At 37.9% G+C, this 17,513-nt stretch overlaps 1 protein-coding gene across 2 annotated transcripts in view; it reads right to left on the bottom strand.

Moving 5' to 3' along the window:
• Positions 1–8,036: 8,036 nt before the first annotated feature.
• The window catches only part of LOC136447510 (von Willebrand factor D and EGF domain-containing protein-like), a 43,321-nt gene continuing 33,844 nt past the window's right edge, over positions 8,037–17,513 (bottom strand). Inside the window, exons 12-28 of one of the 2 annotated variants that reach the window (XM_066446507.1) lie at positions 16,952–17,148; positions 15,487–15,955; positions 14,920–15,294; positions 14,551–14,811; positions 14,284–14,398; positions 13,559–14,167; positions 13,213–13,332; positions 12,822–12,944; positions 12,567–12,680; positions 11,983–12,105; positions 11,304–11,420; positions 10,754–10,801; positions 10,555–10,614; positions 10,146–10,265; positions 9,733–9,863; positions 9,337–9,571; positions 8,037–8,978 (exon numbers count right to left, since the gene is read on the bottom strand). In XM_066446507.1, coding sequence (XP_066302604.1) covers positions 8,743–8,978; positions 9,337–9,571; positions 9,733–9,863; positions 10,146–10,265; positions 10,555–10,614; positions 10,754–10,801; positions 11,304–11,420; positions 11,983–12,105; positions 12,567–12,680; positions 12,822–12,944; positions 13,213–13,332; positions 13,559–14,167; positions 14,284–14,398; positions 14,551–14,811; positions 14,920–15,294; positions 15,487–15,955; positions 16,952–17,148 — 3,453 coding nt within the window. In that variant the 3' untranslated portion in view covers positions 8,037–8,742. The remainder of the gene's footprint in view (positions 8,979–9,336; positions 9,572–9,732; positions 9,864–10,145; positions 10,266–10,554; positions 10,615–10,753; positions 10,802–11,303; positions 11,421–11,982; positions 12,106–12,566; positions 12,681–12,821; positions 12,945–13,212; positions 13,333–13,558; positions 14,168–14,283; positions 14,399–14,550; positions 14,812–14,919; positions 15,295–15,486; positions 15,956–16,951; positions 17,149–17,513) is intronic. The other variant, XM_066446509.1, reaches the window with a different exon arrangement.

A 17,513-nucleotide genomic window follows, 5' to 3' on the forward strand; every position in this document is an offset into this window, starting at 1 on the left:
AACAACATAATTTTAGACCTTCATTTCAAGAAAACATAAAGTTAACAATAATCACGGATCGAATTGACGTTTTTTCTGCATACGGTACACTATATACCCAGAAAGACGACATTTAACCGTTGGGTTGACATCCGAATATATACCAATTGATACTGCTACCTGGGCGAGCTACAAGCAAGATACGCTCGACCATGATAACCAGCCCTGAGACTTAAATGACCAGGGAGCACCGGTTTTACAGCCGTGCAACGGTGTTTAAACCGTGAATTCGCCCAGCATAAAACCAACACATATCCATGTCAATAAGCAAATGTACAGAAGACGTACTCACCTCTTAGCCGATGACCGTGTCGTGTGGCCCCCAAAGAGATTCTAGATGTAGGGAAAATTGCATTCATTTATACTCATCCTAAGAGTAGAACATACAAGGAAATGCCACCGCACGGGAGATGCTGTGTGTGCCTATATCTTCAGCGTAAGTACCCACATAATATCATTTCTTATATGTCTCGACTCAATCTTTACCCAGAGTGAGTGTTTTGAGTCATAAACACTTAACTGCCCGTGCGAATTTAATAATATTCTTAAGTGGTCAGTATACAGCCTCTCTGCATTTATGGAGACGATATGAATTCTAAAGTGTCAGGCAAATAGAAAATGGTAAGTTATTATTCAGAATATATAGATAAAAAAAGTACGCCTTATATATCAATTATGTGGCCGTTGCCATGCTAGAATACTTTGGAATTCGGCGTTTGATAAACACTTATATTGATAGTGTTTATCAAGCTGTTGCGTAAAATTAAGCGATTTAAGAGGGTCCAGATGGTACCAATAGAGTTTTTCTCTTTATTGCAAGCTGTACTTACATTCTGGATGTCAAACATACGGCTACTGCTTTCGTATGTGTTTTAAACCTGTTATGAAACATGCGACTAACGACTAAGATTACGTGTTTATGAAATGTTTTTAATATTAGTATTATCAGTTGAATACCAAGTATAGGCTAGATACCAATTTCTTTATCTTAGAAGTTCACGTTTGAGTATACAACTCTAACCAGCATACAGTCCATATAACATGTAGAGACTTTAAAGGCTCCAACTGTGCATACAAGGAGTAATTACAAGTAGTAAAAAAACGATTGTATATCATACATTATTATGTATATCTGGACATCAGATTTCACTGAATCAAAATTGTGAATATATCGAGTTAGGCTCTAATTTAGAATAACAGAAATAATTTCAAAGTAGACACATTAACGATTTCTTCAACCAGATGTATGACTTCGGTAATAGAAAATTGTCTAGCACATGATCGATATATTTCCTCAGTCATAGATCATGAAGTCCATCTTTGTCGTGTTCTGAACCCTTGCTTGATGTTCTGTGATTAAATCGCAATTACCCGCAGTTGCCTTCATTAAGAATGCGATATATTAACATCCATGCATACGTAGGAAAAATGATCTCATTCAATACTATTCGTCCCATGTACATGTACAATGCAATGTTTGAATGTGATTTCAAAACATTGAAATGCCCCCACCTACACCCACTAACCCAACAAAGATTCATGCCTTTCATTCCAAAATGACAAACTTCTTTTAACCCTCATCCGACCGACACATTTTTGCGACGAATCTGGCCGTATGGGGTCCAAACGGACCCCATTTTGCTTTGCCCCCTAAATATATTTCTGGTGGATCTTATTGTAGTTATTGTGCATATCCTGTTACAATAATCCATGGAGAATATTTTGACAATTTTTGGTGTTGATGATTAATGCTCATTATCATAATTTATGCAGAAAATGAGGAGAACCCGCATTTTCCTTTAACCCTATCTAGACTGGTGGGGCTAAAAGTGCCCGCGCCAACTTTGACATCGTATAACTGCCAAATGACGTATGCTAAGATTACCAAACTTGGTGACTTTTCCTGAAATTTAGTTGGCAACAATTCCATGATAATAGTTTAAGTTTATCATTTTTCCTGTTGCCATGGCAACGGGTTTCTGACGGGCATTTTATACAAAAAGTCACTAATGTTTTAAAAACAATGATATTTCTCAGGTTCTCTTGCTCAACCACACTAGTTTTCTAACCTGTATAACATCATATGTATTTAGATGTAACTTTCATAATTACTTATTCATAATTTATGCTAATTTGATTACGTAATCGCTCAAAATCCAAGATGGCGGACAAGATGTTTATTTTAGGTATAAACAGGCTTTTTGCCTTCAAATTCGTCACTACCTGGTATTTTCTTAACCAGAAACATTTAGATTAACGTTTCCAGTGTCTTTCTTTTGTGATTTGGGGTCATAAATGGAAAAAATGTAATTTAAAAATTTCAAAATGGCCGATCCAAGATGGCGGATCCCAGGGACTCATGACGTCATTCTGTGACGTCATTTTGGTGTCATCGTAATCGCCATTGACGTTGCTTGCCTTGGCATACCTTAAAATCAATAATACACTCTATTTTGTTTAATACCTTTCAATATTATGGGACTTCCCTATTTAGCCTATAAAATCACATCGATGACGTCATAATTACGTAATATTACGTCATAACGTCACAAAATTTACAGAAATTATAAAACTTTACCTGAACATCACTCCTTGCAAATCTGGTGAGGATACATTTTACCGTTTGGGAGTTATGAGGAATTTCTTTCTTATTACTTAATCAACAATGCGAAATCATCTGGGGTCCGTTTGGACCCCAGCGGACAACACGCACACTTTAGAGTATAACTTCCCCAAAAATCGGCCAATCCCGGTAAAAAATTCTCAGGAGTTGTAAGACATGTACATGAACAAACTCATGGAAGGATTTTTTTCTCCAACGAAAAATGTTGATATGGCACACAGTAAAACACGCCTGGGGTCCAAACGGACCCCATACGGTCGGATGAGGGTTAATTTGCATACTTTATGTTCAACCATACTCACCTTAACAAAGTTTCTAAATCCCACAAATTTGAAATTCCTGTTATTTACCAATATGGAATTACATTATTTTCTTATCATTTACGCAACTAAGTTCTCCATTTGCATTACTTTTATCCGTCAATGTCGCTCTATTTCTCAGTTGCATATGTTACATGTCCTATAATGGGATGCAATGGGTTTGTAGAATCCCCCCATCAATCATCCAAATTAGATTCCGGTTGGTACAATAACCATTTCATTATATCAAGCATCACTTAAGCTACCCATATATCAAAAACAATTTGTATACAGGTTCTAATTCTAGATATCCCATTGTATATTGACCACTAGTTGTGGAGCCCTTGGGAATATTTGCCCCAGTGCAAGGCGTCAGCTAGCAAGTGTTGGGTGCCACATATAGAGTCTTAATATGCAATATAGCGGATTTATAAACTTTCCTCATTAATTATGCATATTATGGGGCAAAATATCTAACCGTTTCGAGTTTTTTAAAACCCTCTGACATAGTAACTATGAAGACAATCCACACAGGCATTCTCGAGTTATCGTGTTTATACATAGATACACAGTCATATGTTATGTGGAACAGTGAAGAAGCTTTACTTCCTCCAACGACTAAAGAAGCTGACCTGACAACGATTTACACTGGCTATGTCAGGCCCATTCTTGAGTATGCGGTTCCTGCTTGGTCACAAGGCCAGACACAAACTCAAACTAGAAAGAATCCAGAGGCGGACGGGCCGTATAATTTTAGGGAACGATTATATATAGACTACCCTCGTGCACTGCAGTGCCTCGGACTGGCAACTCTAGCAGAGAGAAGGGAGCAGCTCTGCCTCAAGTTTGCAACGACATTGCTGAAGTCTGAGTACAGAGACTGGCTGCCGCCGACAAGGCTTCAAGTCTCGGGCCGTGTGACGAGAAAAAGTAAAAAACTTAACTGCCCAAAGCAAGAACAAAGAGATACGGCAATTCTCCAATCCCTTATACCTGCAACCTGCTCAAGAAGTTTGGACAATAATTCTCATCATGAGCAGCTAGCCGCTACCATTTATCATGTTGTTAACGCTTCCTGGTTCTCATTCGATCGAAGACATAAAAACGAAGTACAATTTATGTATTTGATTATATTTTATTTTAGTTATGTGAAATATATGACTGTGTTAATCAGTGCGTGTAAGGTATAGATTTCGTGTAATAATCTTCCAACTAATCATGGAAGCGACGTAATGGGCAATATTGTAGGACGTAAAAGCTTTTAACCTTGGCGTTTGTGAATTAAATGTAATTCAGTGGCGGCCTCACGATCACTGTAAAATTCAATAAAGAAATCTTGATTCTTACCTTGACTGAGTGTTAGGAGTAAAAACACTCAACAGCCCTTTCAATTTTGCAGGATTGTGAAGTAGTCAATACACAGGTGTGCATTATCGGATATGGAACAGATGCTGAAGTGTCAAGCAAATAGCAAACATTTTAACTTTTATCAAATTTGAAATTAAGAAATCTACGTCTTTGATGCCAGTGTAGAGAAGTAGAAGAATACTACTTCGGGGATGAAGTGAGCACACACACACAAGATTTGCCGTGGCCGAGTATATTTCGCACTCACATCCTCTCCTCTCTATTTCTGTCATCCGACTGTGTTCTCTTTCCTATTGTCTGTCCCTTTTTCATCTGTGTGGAACTCCTTATCGAATCTAGAATCTTTACCGGATATGTTTGACAGGTCTTTAATTATGTGACAGTCCTTTAAGATGGGTCGGCACTTTACATGTTTCTGTCTTATCTTGTCTCCCAGGGGATTTGTCAGTGTTTTTTTTTTAGAAATTCAGATGGTCTATCTCTTATGAAAACATATGGGACAAATATCTGCCATATTGCCGGTTGACATACATGTACGCTATATTACACCAAGTATGTGGCCAGTATCATTTTACCTAGAATCCGGCTTTTGAGGATCAACATTTCGATTGGTAGTGTTTTTTAGCAGTTATGTAGTATTCAGCGAAATAAGAGGCTCCAGATGTTCCTGATACAAAAATATTATAAGTGTAGAATGGTATATACTTAAAAAATCAATATCAAATAGGTGACCGCTTCGGTCTTGAATTCCCTAAAAAGAAATGATTTAATCTAACACTTGAGCATTAGTGCCCATTCCCATTTGTGCGCATATCAAGTCCGTAATCATACTCCCTGTTCTTGATTTATTTCGCCAGGTCATCAAGTTAATTTCCGCTCATGACGTAGTAATGAACTCGGTAGTCGGCTCGGAACCTGGTATTGTGACACGCAGAAAATGGCCTTTTCAGGAGTAAAAGGTGCTAATCATTGCAATTTACATACAATTGCTTACTTACTTACACTACAAAAAATCCTTTTTCTTATTTTTCTTGTTTTTCCTTCTACAAAGAAAATTTTTCTGTCAGCAAGAATATTATTCTGCAACCAAGAATCCCTGTTTTAAGCACAAATAAGAAACCCAGTTTTAAGCACAAACTAGAATTGCATCTAATAATTTTTTTTCTTAAGTTAACTTAAACCAAGAAAGTTCAAGAAAATAATTCTAGTAGAATCAAATTTTCAAGAAAAAATAACTTATTGGAAGAAGCTGTAAGAATGCAAATTTGACGAAACAAAAACAAATCGTATATGAAGCCAGAGAAGGCACATTTGTCTTATTTTTCTAGAAAATTCTTATTGAAAAACAGCATGCTAGAAATATTTTCTTACAATAAGTTACATTTAAAAAAAGGATAAAAGTATTTGTGTAAGAATTGCCAGAGGCAAGACTTACCAGAAGGTTTCTTGAATGTTCTTGTTTTTCCTTTGTAAAAAAAATCGTTATCGACATAAGAAAACAAGAAAAATAAGAAAGAATAAGAAACAAAGATTTTTGGTAGTGTACTTAATCCCATTCGCTCCCGTTAGAGCAAAAGGCGCCGACGAACGCTCTCCCACCATTCCTGTCTCGTGCCATGTCTTCCTTGTAGTCTTCATCTTTCCTTCTACAGTTCTCCTTTAGGTCCCTAGAGGCCTGCCTCTCTTTCATTTCCCTCTAGGATTCCATTTGAGGGCGACATGTGAGTGTACGGCTTTGTTCATGTGGAGGACGTGTCCTAGTCACGTCCAGCGTTTGTGTGTTTTTCGTCTACGATGTTTCATACATGTACGTTCGCTGACTTCTTTGAGATCCCCCTGCGTATTTTCAGAAACCTCCTGAGGCATCTACTTTCGAAACCTCCTGAGGCATCTACCTTGAAGTTTGAAACCTCTGAGACGAATTTCTATTCTCTTATTGGTTCTACGTGTTTCTGACGCATACAGAAAGACAGAACGCACGTTTGATTCGTATATACCAGTTTGGTCTTTTGCTTCAAGGTAAATGCCGCTCAGTTTATTGAATGATTGCCAATTCTTGAGACCCTTTTGTAGCTGCCGAGATATTTGAAGTCTTTTTAATACGTCTTCAAACTCCTGTCCACATATGGTCGTCTTTGTTGTGCTTTTACTCTTTCCTTTTATTATTTTTCCCTTACCCGAATGTATTATTAGGCCCACGCTACTTGCTTGTTGGTCAACTCTATTGGTCTTTTCCTAGATGTCCCCACTGGGAATTCAAAAGCAAGGCTAGATCTTCTGCGAAGTCACAGTATTCTAGCCTGGTTGAGAGACAATTTCCTGGAGTAACATTGGGCCACGTTTCATTTTTATGTTGAAGTCCGTGTCCTGGATAATAGCATCAGACTCCGGGGCTGGTCTGTTTAATGTTTCTTTAAAGTCCTCTGCCCATCTGTCTAGTTGGTATTCTTTTACCTTGAATTAGTATTATTAATAGATCAGCAATCGTGTTAAGAAATTTATGCAGAAAGAATCTATTAAATCTAGTTAGGCCATGTACATTTGATTAATAATATGCGGATGACATCCACAAGCGCATCAATTTTCGTCCATTTCCACAAAAATATATTTTCTACCATACTGTAAAGCGTGCAAGCAGCTACAAAATGGGCAAATATACGCCGTAAATTCCAAAAATATATTTCATAAAACGGATGATAATGTATAGAATGTCAAAATCAAGATGTAAAAGACCCAAAATGAAGTATAAATTATTCGGTATACCATTCTCTGAGTGTTTAGCATTCTCTCATTTAGCGCCCCCCCCCCCCCCCCTGGCCAGGTAGATTTCATAAGAAAGGCATTTTTTACTCGCACCATCTCATAGGTTTTAGGGTTCCCAGGGTTAAAAAGGGTCAAGGTGTTGTTTGTTGTATGGTGTTCTTGTTAGTGCGTGAAAGTGTGTGTTTGCGTGGGGGGGTTGTGTGAGGTATGTAGTTGAATGCTGAATCATTGGGGGGCGCTTGTGTGTTTGTAGAAAGATCTTTGGTTGGTATGACGTCTGCGCATCGTGAGAAGTGTTTGACATTAGGGGTTGGTTTTATTGTTTTTGGAAGTTTCGGAATAGTAGATAGTGCGTTGATAAGAAGAGTCGTATTCCGAAAGGAAAGGAATGTTTGCGAATGCTAAGGTTTGGTGGAAGGGAGTAATAGTTTCACGGTACATAGGGAAAACACCGACAATGATGTTATAACGAAAGCTTTGGCCCGATGTGTCCTGCAATAAAAGTGAAATGAAGGAGAAGTTTAAAAGCTTGTGCCTCGGAGTATGATAATGAGTCACTCAAAGAACTAAGCGTTGCGTTTTCATATCTTTAATCTGAGATTGTGTGTTTTGATTGTGATAGCGTACACATCATGAGCCGATGCAGATTATTTATTGATATCCAACCTAAATAGCAGAGAAAAATTCTTTATCATTTAGTATGGACTATGATAATCAGTTATGGATTCAGCCAATGGGTAAAATGCAGTATTATCAAAAGGTAACTTATTATGATTACTACCAACATAGATGAGCTTTCATTGTACCTTTCTGCAGTTTGGACCTCAAAGAATCGTTCTGGGATCAAGTTTAGGAATAACATGGAAGCTTACAAACCTGTACGTCAGACATATACGTCAAACATTCCTTACTATTTGTTTTTAAAATCAACTGTATAACCAATATTGTAATTAAAATCAAACAGTCAATACAAATAATCGGATAACAATGACCAAAGTATGCATGGTCTAAGCAAATCGTGTTGAAAAATAGCTACCTCTAAATAAGTTTACAACACGTAAAAAGCACACGTTTTTTTGTGCAGGAGTCAAAAGTTGTAAATATGAAATCAACACATCAGAAATATCATGCTTTCTAATATAGATTATCACACTATTCTATTACAACAACTAAGAACGTACATTGTACAAGGCACTACAGCTTGATAATCATACACATTTCAATACACCTGTGTGTTATAATAAAAAAATCAAGAACAGCAAACATAATTAACTATAGAAAGCTGTAATTGTTTTCCAATTTTAGCAAAATGTTCTGTCTATTTTACAACAACATTCTTGGATAGTGATAATCTTTTTCTGAATAGCATCAGAAGTATCATAAACTTTTAGAACTACTCTCTACAAATCTTTAAGTTGCAAAGTTTGTCGAAAAACCAACCTGTTCCCACACTAGCCATGCTATACGTCTGAAGAGGCGGCATATATCGAACCAAGTAGCAAACTGGAATGACGATTTGATACATATAACTAAGATAAAGCTATCGAAATTCTCGCAATTTTGTACTTTAAGGTGCATTGTTCACAGAGTTTCAACCTCAGTTTGTTAAGCCAGTGACGTTCTGTGAAAATGACAAAGAAACTAATTTTACTAGTATTTGTCATCTTCGGCAGCAGGGCCGTCAATACCTTCGGCCTTTCCATTCATGTCCGCCATGTTCATGGCCACCGTGCTGTCACTAATGACCATCTTACGGCGGCGGTTGGGACTGGTCAGCAGGCAGACAGCTCCCACTATCAGGATGGTGACCACAACAGCACAGCCGACACACAGCAGGCTGAGGTACAGGGGGTTGTTGTACCACATCTGTTCGGTAGCGGTAGTAGCTAATGAGAGCAAAAATGGATGAGGTATTAGCAATGTGTCATGTTGCCAATGTACGAATGGCAGCAAGATACAAATAAACACACTCTTATTACTCTGGAAAGGAGGGTAACCTACTGATGGAGTATTAAGAATGATGTTGTTTGCACGTTCGCAGCTAGAACGCATGATCGTCTGCTAGGTTGCCCGTGATGATGCACGTTGTCCTTTTTACACCACAACCTTGTTATTAGTCTTACAAATGATGACCATGATTCGACTCAATTCTACAGTGGCAAATAATTAGGCAAGCTTGTAAAGGATATATGCAATTAATGAAGATGATGATAAGCAAATATGATAGAAATAATTTAACTTTACCTTGTGAAGACACTTGCAAAGATGATGGAATGGCAACTATCATTCCGTTCCCTCCACTAAGAGTGTTGTTCGCCAGGCTGTTGAAGATGGCATCCATGACTTCTGAGGAAGACAAATCAGCATCTTCCACGAAGAAGAGGTCGAAGTTCACAATGACACTTCCCTGTCGGAAAGCGTTGACCTTACAGTCCCGGTACTGGTCTTCAAGGTCACTGCTTTCATAGGCGGCATTGATCTGTTAAAAAAAGAATCGATATTTATAGCCAAACCTGTCAAATCCATATAATTAGAAATGACATAATACATTCTAATTTGTTGTTTCAACAACAGATCCAAATGATCTTTAAGCAATATCCTACCAGATGTCATTTGTGTCGGTATAAAGTCGCAACTCACCACTTCCTCCATCAATAATACTAGGTCGAGAAATTCTGGCGAACCAGGGGTGCCCAAGCCATCTTCAGTGAACACTGCTTCGTTGCCATTTATCATTGCCAGGGTGATCGTGGCGTCGTACACAGTTGATTCTGAATAAGAAGTACCGTTCATCGTTAAGACTATAGGTATGTAGATCAGCATTGACGCTTAAAGATAAGAATCCAGAAGTCATTAGTTAAATGTTCCTTAGACACACACACATATCGTAGCATATTGATATATATCATAAGAGTTCTTAAGTATACATCAAATTTTGTTTGACGGTTGAGAGACATTTTAAATTTGTTCCAACAGTTAAGAGATTTATTGAATTGGTATAGACAAATGAATGTGTTAGATAGATTTTATATCAAGAGTTAAGATTCGACTACCTTTGCACATCGTTCCGCCTTCAGCTAGGTAGTATCCTTCGACGCACTGACAAACATAGTTTCCACCGACCTCGACGCACTCTTGCAATTGTTTGTCAGGGCAGTCGGACTTCCTACAGTCTGTAGAGTTGTTATCAAAAATACATAGGGATTGGGATCAAAAATTCGAAGAAAAGAATATGTACTATGTCGATTTAAAGTTGAACGTATGACATAACCGAACGAATTTAAACAGAACCGTTAGAGAAAGATATTGAACTTAAATTGCTTGCTTTGTTCCGTCGCATCCCCATGCGGATTTAAGCGGCATTGTATGGAAATTGAAAGACACCATTGGAACTTTTGACGGCAAAGTGTCTAATTTATTAATAGCGTTACAGCATCCTGAATACATAAACGATTTATCTACCTTGTGGAGTTTCCGTGTTTGTCCCTAACGTGGCACTTGCACTGGGTCGTAGTGTTGTTTCTGTTAACATGTATAAAGCAACATCAATCGTAAACCACAGAATACAGAATACTCTTGATCGATTTGGATGTTAAACCGACAAATACACAATGCTACTGTTATGATGAGCATTATTAAATTAGCCTAAGAATAACCGCACCTTGTGCCTGAGTACTTTCTTGTGGTGCAACGGCCGAAGCGGGTACCACTACATTGGAAAATAGTGTTAAAAAGGCAATACATAAAAGTATCATTAGTTGAAGACGTCTTGTGAGATGACGAATTGGTTGTTTTGTAAAAATCTTTAAACCCATCTTAGTTCCAGATACAAATTGCGTTTATTTATTGAGCTATCAAAATCGTATCGATAACGAAAAATATAATTAGATAGGTGATAAATCATCAAATGCACTGGAAAGAAACCGTGAATACAATTCATATTTGTATCATGATGTACATGCAATTTGCATTTCTGTTATATTTTATCTGACCATTGTCCTCTTCCCTCATGACCTCATGACCAATTCAAAAGACTATCATGCCGATATATTTGTATTGATTTCCAGGAAAAGTTCTAAATTATGCTATTCATTGCCATACTCTAGAAAAACAGCTAAACAAGGATAAAGTATATATTTATAAACATTTTGGCATGTCACGTACCGTCAGATACTGCAATAGCAGGTATATAGTCAAATGTGTGCAATTACCGCATGTAATGCCATCTGGTTGAAGGACTAGATCAGACGGACAGCTGCAGATGTAACTTCCGTCCGTGTTGATGCAGATGTGAGTACACGGGTAGCTGGTTTCACACTCATTGGTATCTGAAAAGTATAAAATTGGTCTCAACAGGAACTTTCAGTAAACAAAATTAAACAACACATGGTTTCCATTACACAAACTGTTGATTTTCTTGCTAGACCTAATTTTTTTTCCTGTCTATTCTTATACACAATAAAGAAATAAAACCTTCTGTGTTTAAGAACACATTTTGTCAACGAGTTAAAATTTGTTTCTCAAGTGATTTTTTTCTTAATGAAAATGACAAAAATGGTATTGCTAGCCAAGAAAAGAAGACAATAAGACTTAAATTCCTAAGAATTTATTGACAGTGATAATCTTGTTGCGAAATAGTTTTAAACCTTATTCAATTTTTCTTTCTTATTCCTTCTGTGAATTCTTTACATGTGAATGACAAGAAGAATATTGCTGGTGTATTCTATTCAATGCCCTTATATTGTAACTGTGCAATTCTATTGTGCTTTTCTTAAATCTTGATATTAATATTGTGTTTGACCAAATGCAAACTGGCTGACCAAGCAATATAGTATTATCATAATAACACTAGCTTTTAATAGTAAAGGTTGATAAGTCGTTCTTATTTACCTTGACATGTCCTTCTGTCATCTTTCAGCTCAAACCCTTCCGGACAGCTGCAGGTGTAACTGCCAGGTGTGTTCTCGCAATCATTTTCACAGCCATGGTTAGTCACCAGACACTCGTCAATGTCTAAACATAAAACAGTGTCAGTCTCAATTATAACATCACAGTCATGTTTAATGTCATAGTTGTTCACCACAATTTACCAAAGCGTACCTAAACATTTGTCTTCACAGTTAGGGTTTGTTACTAACGTCTATATAAAATGCAATGATAAACCTTGCGAAACACACCAGGTTATTTTACACCGAATGACCTGTCACACCTAACTCTGTTAAAGCTAGCTGCACGCGCACGTGAAGCTTTTTAGCAAAGATACCCCTACTGAGGTGATTATGGGTTCCACCCTACGATAGTTCTAGGAAAATACGTGGATTGAACACCTAGGAGGCATTAACTCTCAGATTGATACTTAAAGCCATGAATAGTTATAGTTCCCGATATGTTTGTTGACACAGCTTTTCTTTTTGATAGGGATGAAAAAATGTCTTGATGAATTTCAAAGAAAAAATAAAACTTATATCGCCGACCTCTTTCACAAAGAGTTCCAAGCCATCCCAGTGGACATGAGCACGAGAACTGGTTTATGCCATCATGACAACTGCCTCCATTTTGACACGGGGTGCTGTCACATTCATCTAGTTCTGAAAAAGAAAATAAAATGTAAGTTGTCTCTTGTTTTATGTATTGTGTTTCTACCAGTCATGTCGTATAGGAAAACGACCATATGATGTGAATATCCTGACTGTGAATAATCCCCAATTAAATTTAGAAAAGAAATGTACCTGTGCATTGCTTGTTGTCAGGTCCCAGAAGATACCCAGCCGGACAGTCACACGTGTAGCTGCCATCATTGTTAACGCACAGATGAGAACACTCTGACAGCCCGTAAGCACACTCGTCAATATCTATGGAAACAATAACATATATGATATACATAAACGTAAATGGTGCAAGTTAAGATTTAAGACAAATTAGACACATTGCATTGTTAATCTTGTTGCTTTAAAGGTTTGCATTTCCATTGTACTTATGAACACTTTCTTTAAAATGGCTTGAGCACAAAGCAAGCAAGGGTGAAACGCAAAAAAAAAGAAAAAAAGTTTATCAATGCAATGTTGTTCCCATATTCGCCTGTATAATCAATTTGAGTTTTGTAGTGGGTTTAGTATTTACCAAAGCACTGGTCGTTGATGAGGACAAATCCAGCCGAACAGGTGCAACGATATGAGCCCGGGCTGTTCTCACAAACGTAGTTGCAGTCATTGGTGGTGTCCAGGGCACATTCATCTACGTCTGGGTTTGAAAAAAAAAGTATGATGTCGTCAGCTTTTACAAGTACAATATAGAATATACATTTATATGATATAGTATACTTGCATTAGACTTCAATTTTGTTCATGTACCTGTTAGATACAAGAAAAAAGTACAAGAGGCTGTAAAGCGTGCGTGTTTCGCTGAAATATGGTTATACATGTTATGTTACTAACTTGCTTTATTTTCCAAGACTGACGCAACTAACCTTCGCAAATAATGCCGTTTCCTGTAAACCCTTCAGGGCAGTCCCCACACTCGAAGCCGCCGGCGACGTTTATACAGAGAACACCGGGGAAACACGGCTGGAGACCACACTTGTCGTCCACGTCAATGTGACAGAACTCACCAAGATGGTCGGCATCACAGGTGCAGTTGAAGCCATTAATTAAGTCAACACACGTGCCGTTGTGACAGGGGTTTGACTGACACTCGTCAATCTCCTGTTCACACCATTGACCTGAATATCCGGGACATTCACAGACATAGTGACCCTGCCCGCGAGGCATGTTGGGATCTGGTACACACCTTCCGTTATTCTGACAGGGACAGTCCATGGTGATGAATGTGAAGTTCTGAGCGTCAGAAGCTCCACATTCATCACTCGCTTTGATCGTTTCAACAAAACTGCCTACTGGGTGATCTGTCTTCCACTGAACCTGATCCCCATTTACTGGGATGGCATGAGTGTTAGCAGATGTGACGGCGACACTGACTGGCCTGCTTTCTGGGTCATTGGCAACGACTATAAACGTTAGATTTTCCCCGTTTACTTTGGTGATGTCAGTTGGCGACACAATGACTGGTGGTAGGTTTACTGTAAGAACAAGATAGAAAAAAATTGACTTAATCCTTAATAAACATGTATTTGATATAGCCAAAAATGTAACAGAACCAAACAAAAAGAATAATCTTTTAATGACGTAGTCTTACGGGGTCTTTCACTGAACGTCTGGTTGGACAGTTGTGGAAGACATTGCTGACACCAGTTGTTTGGGTTCGGATCTCCATCACCAAAACAGAAATTTCTTATCTTGCAGGTGTTTAACTGGAAAGAGAATTTCAAAATTATTAATTTATATAAATGTTGATTGCACAATGCTCTTTATATAGTTGATGTACTTTATATTTGGATTTTTATTCACCTCATTCCATTGCCAGGTGTTCTAAGATTAAGGAGGATTAATAATCAATACCTACCTTCCAGAAGCACTGAGGTCCCGATGTACAGTTCTGGCACACAGAGTCGTAGATGGTGAATAGAAGCTCGTCACTGAAGTTTTCTCCATCATTACTGACAGAGATCCGGTATCCATAGATGATAGTTCCCTCTGTATCATCTGGTGTGCCCAGAAGTAGAGGAGAGCGAGGCAGGGCGCACGAAACCTCTTTGAAACTGCGAATAGTTGCGTTTGTCAGCTGGTCGCTTCCTGGGACGATGGTCTGGAGCCCATTTTCTATCTGAAAATCAGGGGAAAGTGTTAAGTAATTAGTTAATTAGAACTATAAATTGATAGTAAGAATTATGCTCAATTTTGTCTTATGTATCACACTACATTTTTTATTCACCTTGACATCCCTAATTCTGCACGTGAGATTCTCGGATTCAATCAGCCCATCTGCAATGATTGACGTCTTCCTGCATGGCCGCCTGCGGATGTCACACAGGCCGTGATTGGGTATGAACATGGCCACAGGCGGACTGCCTTTTACAAGGGAACAGTCAGCTGATGTATAAGGCTCAAAACACACACAATTCCCGTTCACACAGTCACCGTGCTGGCTACAGTCTGCTGGACACAGGTTGTCTCGTAATGCCATGGGAGGAACTGCAACTCCATCGTCGCCAACATCGTACAGACTGACATTCTGATAGGCGATGTCTGTACAAGATGCCTTCATGGTGTCCACATGAGCTGCTGCTATGCCTAAATCTTCAGTAAACTGAAAAAAGATATAGAATTGGACAAAATTGATTATATGCCCATTTGATTAACTAGATTAGAGTGTGCAAAAGTAAGTTTACCGTTATAGAAATATCAACTGAGTGCGCTTCAGATTACTGTAAGGTATTTTCAAACGCTTTCGAAATATGTAGGAAACAGAATGTAAAGGTAACACACATTACATTTTCACCTTTATATCCTCGACACACGCTTCAACAGGAGCAAATATATCCACGCCTAGGTTGGCACATACAGCTGATATAGATGAGTTCGTGATAGCCTCTCTACAGTGTCTCACGGCATCTGCCTCTGTGAGTTGGAGAGTAGGAGTTGGCCATTGAGCGACAGGAGGTGGGGGCTGGTTGTTTCCGTAGTCAAAGACGTACCCTTCACTTTCATCAATGTCATCTGAGTAGAAGGTGACGTCATGGGTTGATCTTCTAGAACGTCGTGCTGTACCCCCACATTGAAGATTGGCGGAGTCCTTCTGCGGAATTGCTTCGTTATTGATACCGCGAAGAGTATTCCGTTTTGCATTTTCGTCATATCGGCAGCGGATATTACCGCCATCTTCACAATTGCATGACCGAACCGTTTCAGTGGCGTTTGGATCTATCTCCGGGCATGCGACATCGAATAAGCTTGTTCCACGAGGGACTCTAGAAGATGAAGCAAATAGTTTGGTATGACTTACTTGTATGTCTGATCATGTTAATACTAACATAAGATACAATGAAACTATCAGCTGATATTATATTGCCAAAAGGGAGCCTAAGAAATCATCAAATCAAGTAAATTGTTGAACATGGATTAGAAGTAGTAAAGAGATGTCCACCTTAATCATGAATTTTGAGCTTAAAGATGCATTTGAATTTTCTGTTTAACTCTTGAGCAATTGCTTCAAACTATCGCTCTCAACTTTTTTTAGTTACGATATATACAAATCTTTAGATTTGAATATGACTTCAAGCAAATAACGAATAAATGTTTGTCTTTAAATATCTAGTGCCTCTCACAATACAGATAGAACTCAGTAATAATTACAGTAGTAGTAAAAACACATTACGCAAGTAAAAAATGTATGTTACCTAAGGGAGTTACAGATTGCTGATTATGTACATTTAATATCTCTTTTAAATATCTAGTGCCTCTCACAATACAGATAGAACTCAGTAATAATTACAGTAGTAGTAAAACACATTACGCAAGTAAAAATGTATGTTACCTAAGGGAGTTACAGATTGCTGATTATGTACATTTAATATCTCTTTTAAATATCTAGTGCCTCTCACAATACAGATAGAACTCAGTAATAATTACAGTAGTAGTAAAACACATTACGCAAGTAAAAATGTATGTTACCTAAGGGAGTTACAGATTGCTGATTATGTACATTTAATATCTCTTTTAAATATCTAGTGCCTCTCACAATACAGATAGAACTCAGTAATAATTACAGTAGTAGTAAAACACATTACGCAAGTAAAAATGTATGTTACCTAAGGGAGTTACAGATTGCTGATTATGTACATTTAATATCTCTTTTCCATGTAGTTGTCGTTTATTAGGTATGGAAATTACTTAGATAGCAGTTTCATGTTTTTTTGTTTTAATTTCAGCGCAGTTCCAGTAAATTATTTCAAAGTGTTTCTTACCTCCAGCTGTTGCCAAATTCATTTTCGTCACCTGTAACGATGCCGGAACGTTGGGTAAAGTCATTTCCGCTGTCCCCATCCCATGTTCCACATAACCCTAAGGTATTTCCCAGATCAGTAGCAGGTGCATATGCATGGACATCGATACCCCACTTGTTTATTTCGGCCACCACAGAGGTAGCAGAGGGCATAAAGATCTAGAAAAAAATACCGCATTTTTTAATAAACATAATAGACTGATCCTGCTAAACAAAATAGAGCATAACGCTTACTTGATATTGGTTAATTTAGGGATACTTTCCGGATTTTACCTTTCGTCATTTAACCATTTCGTTCCATCTTGTTGGTGACTTGTATTTGCTTTGTACTAATGCTATATATTAGCCAGAAAACTTTACGCTTGGAACGATCGGAAAGGTGATTGTGTTAGGCCTTTATAGAGATATCTCACTAAGAACACAGCAAATTAGCATTATGAATGACATCAACGCACAAATTGATTTTTGTCTGATTTCGAAAAAAAAATTACATCGTTTACTTCAGTCAGTTCTAAGTCAAAACG

Source organism: Branchiostoma lanceolatum, chromosome 13, assembly GCF_035083965.1.
Source record: "Branchiostoma lanceolatum isolate klBraLanc5 chromosome 13, klBraLanc5.hap2, whole genome shotgun sequence".
NCBI lineage: Eukaryota > Metazoa > Chordata > Leptocardii > Amphioxiformes > Branchiostomatidae > Branchiostoma > Branchiostoma lanceolatum.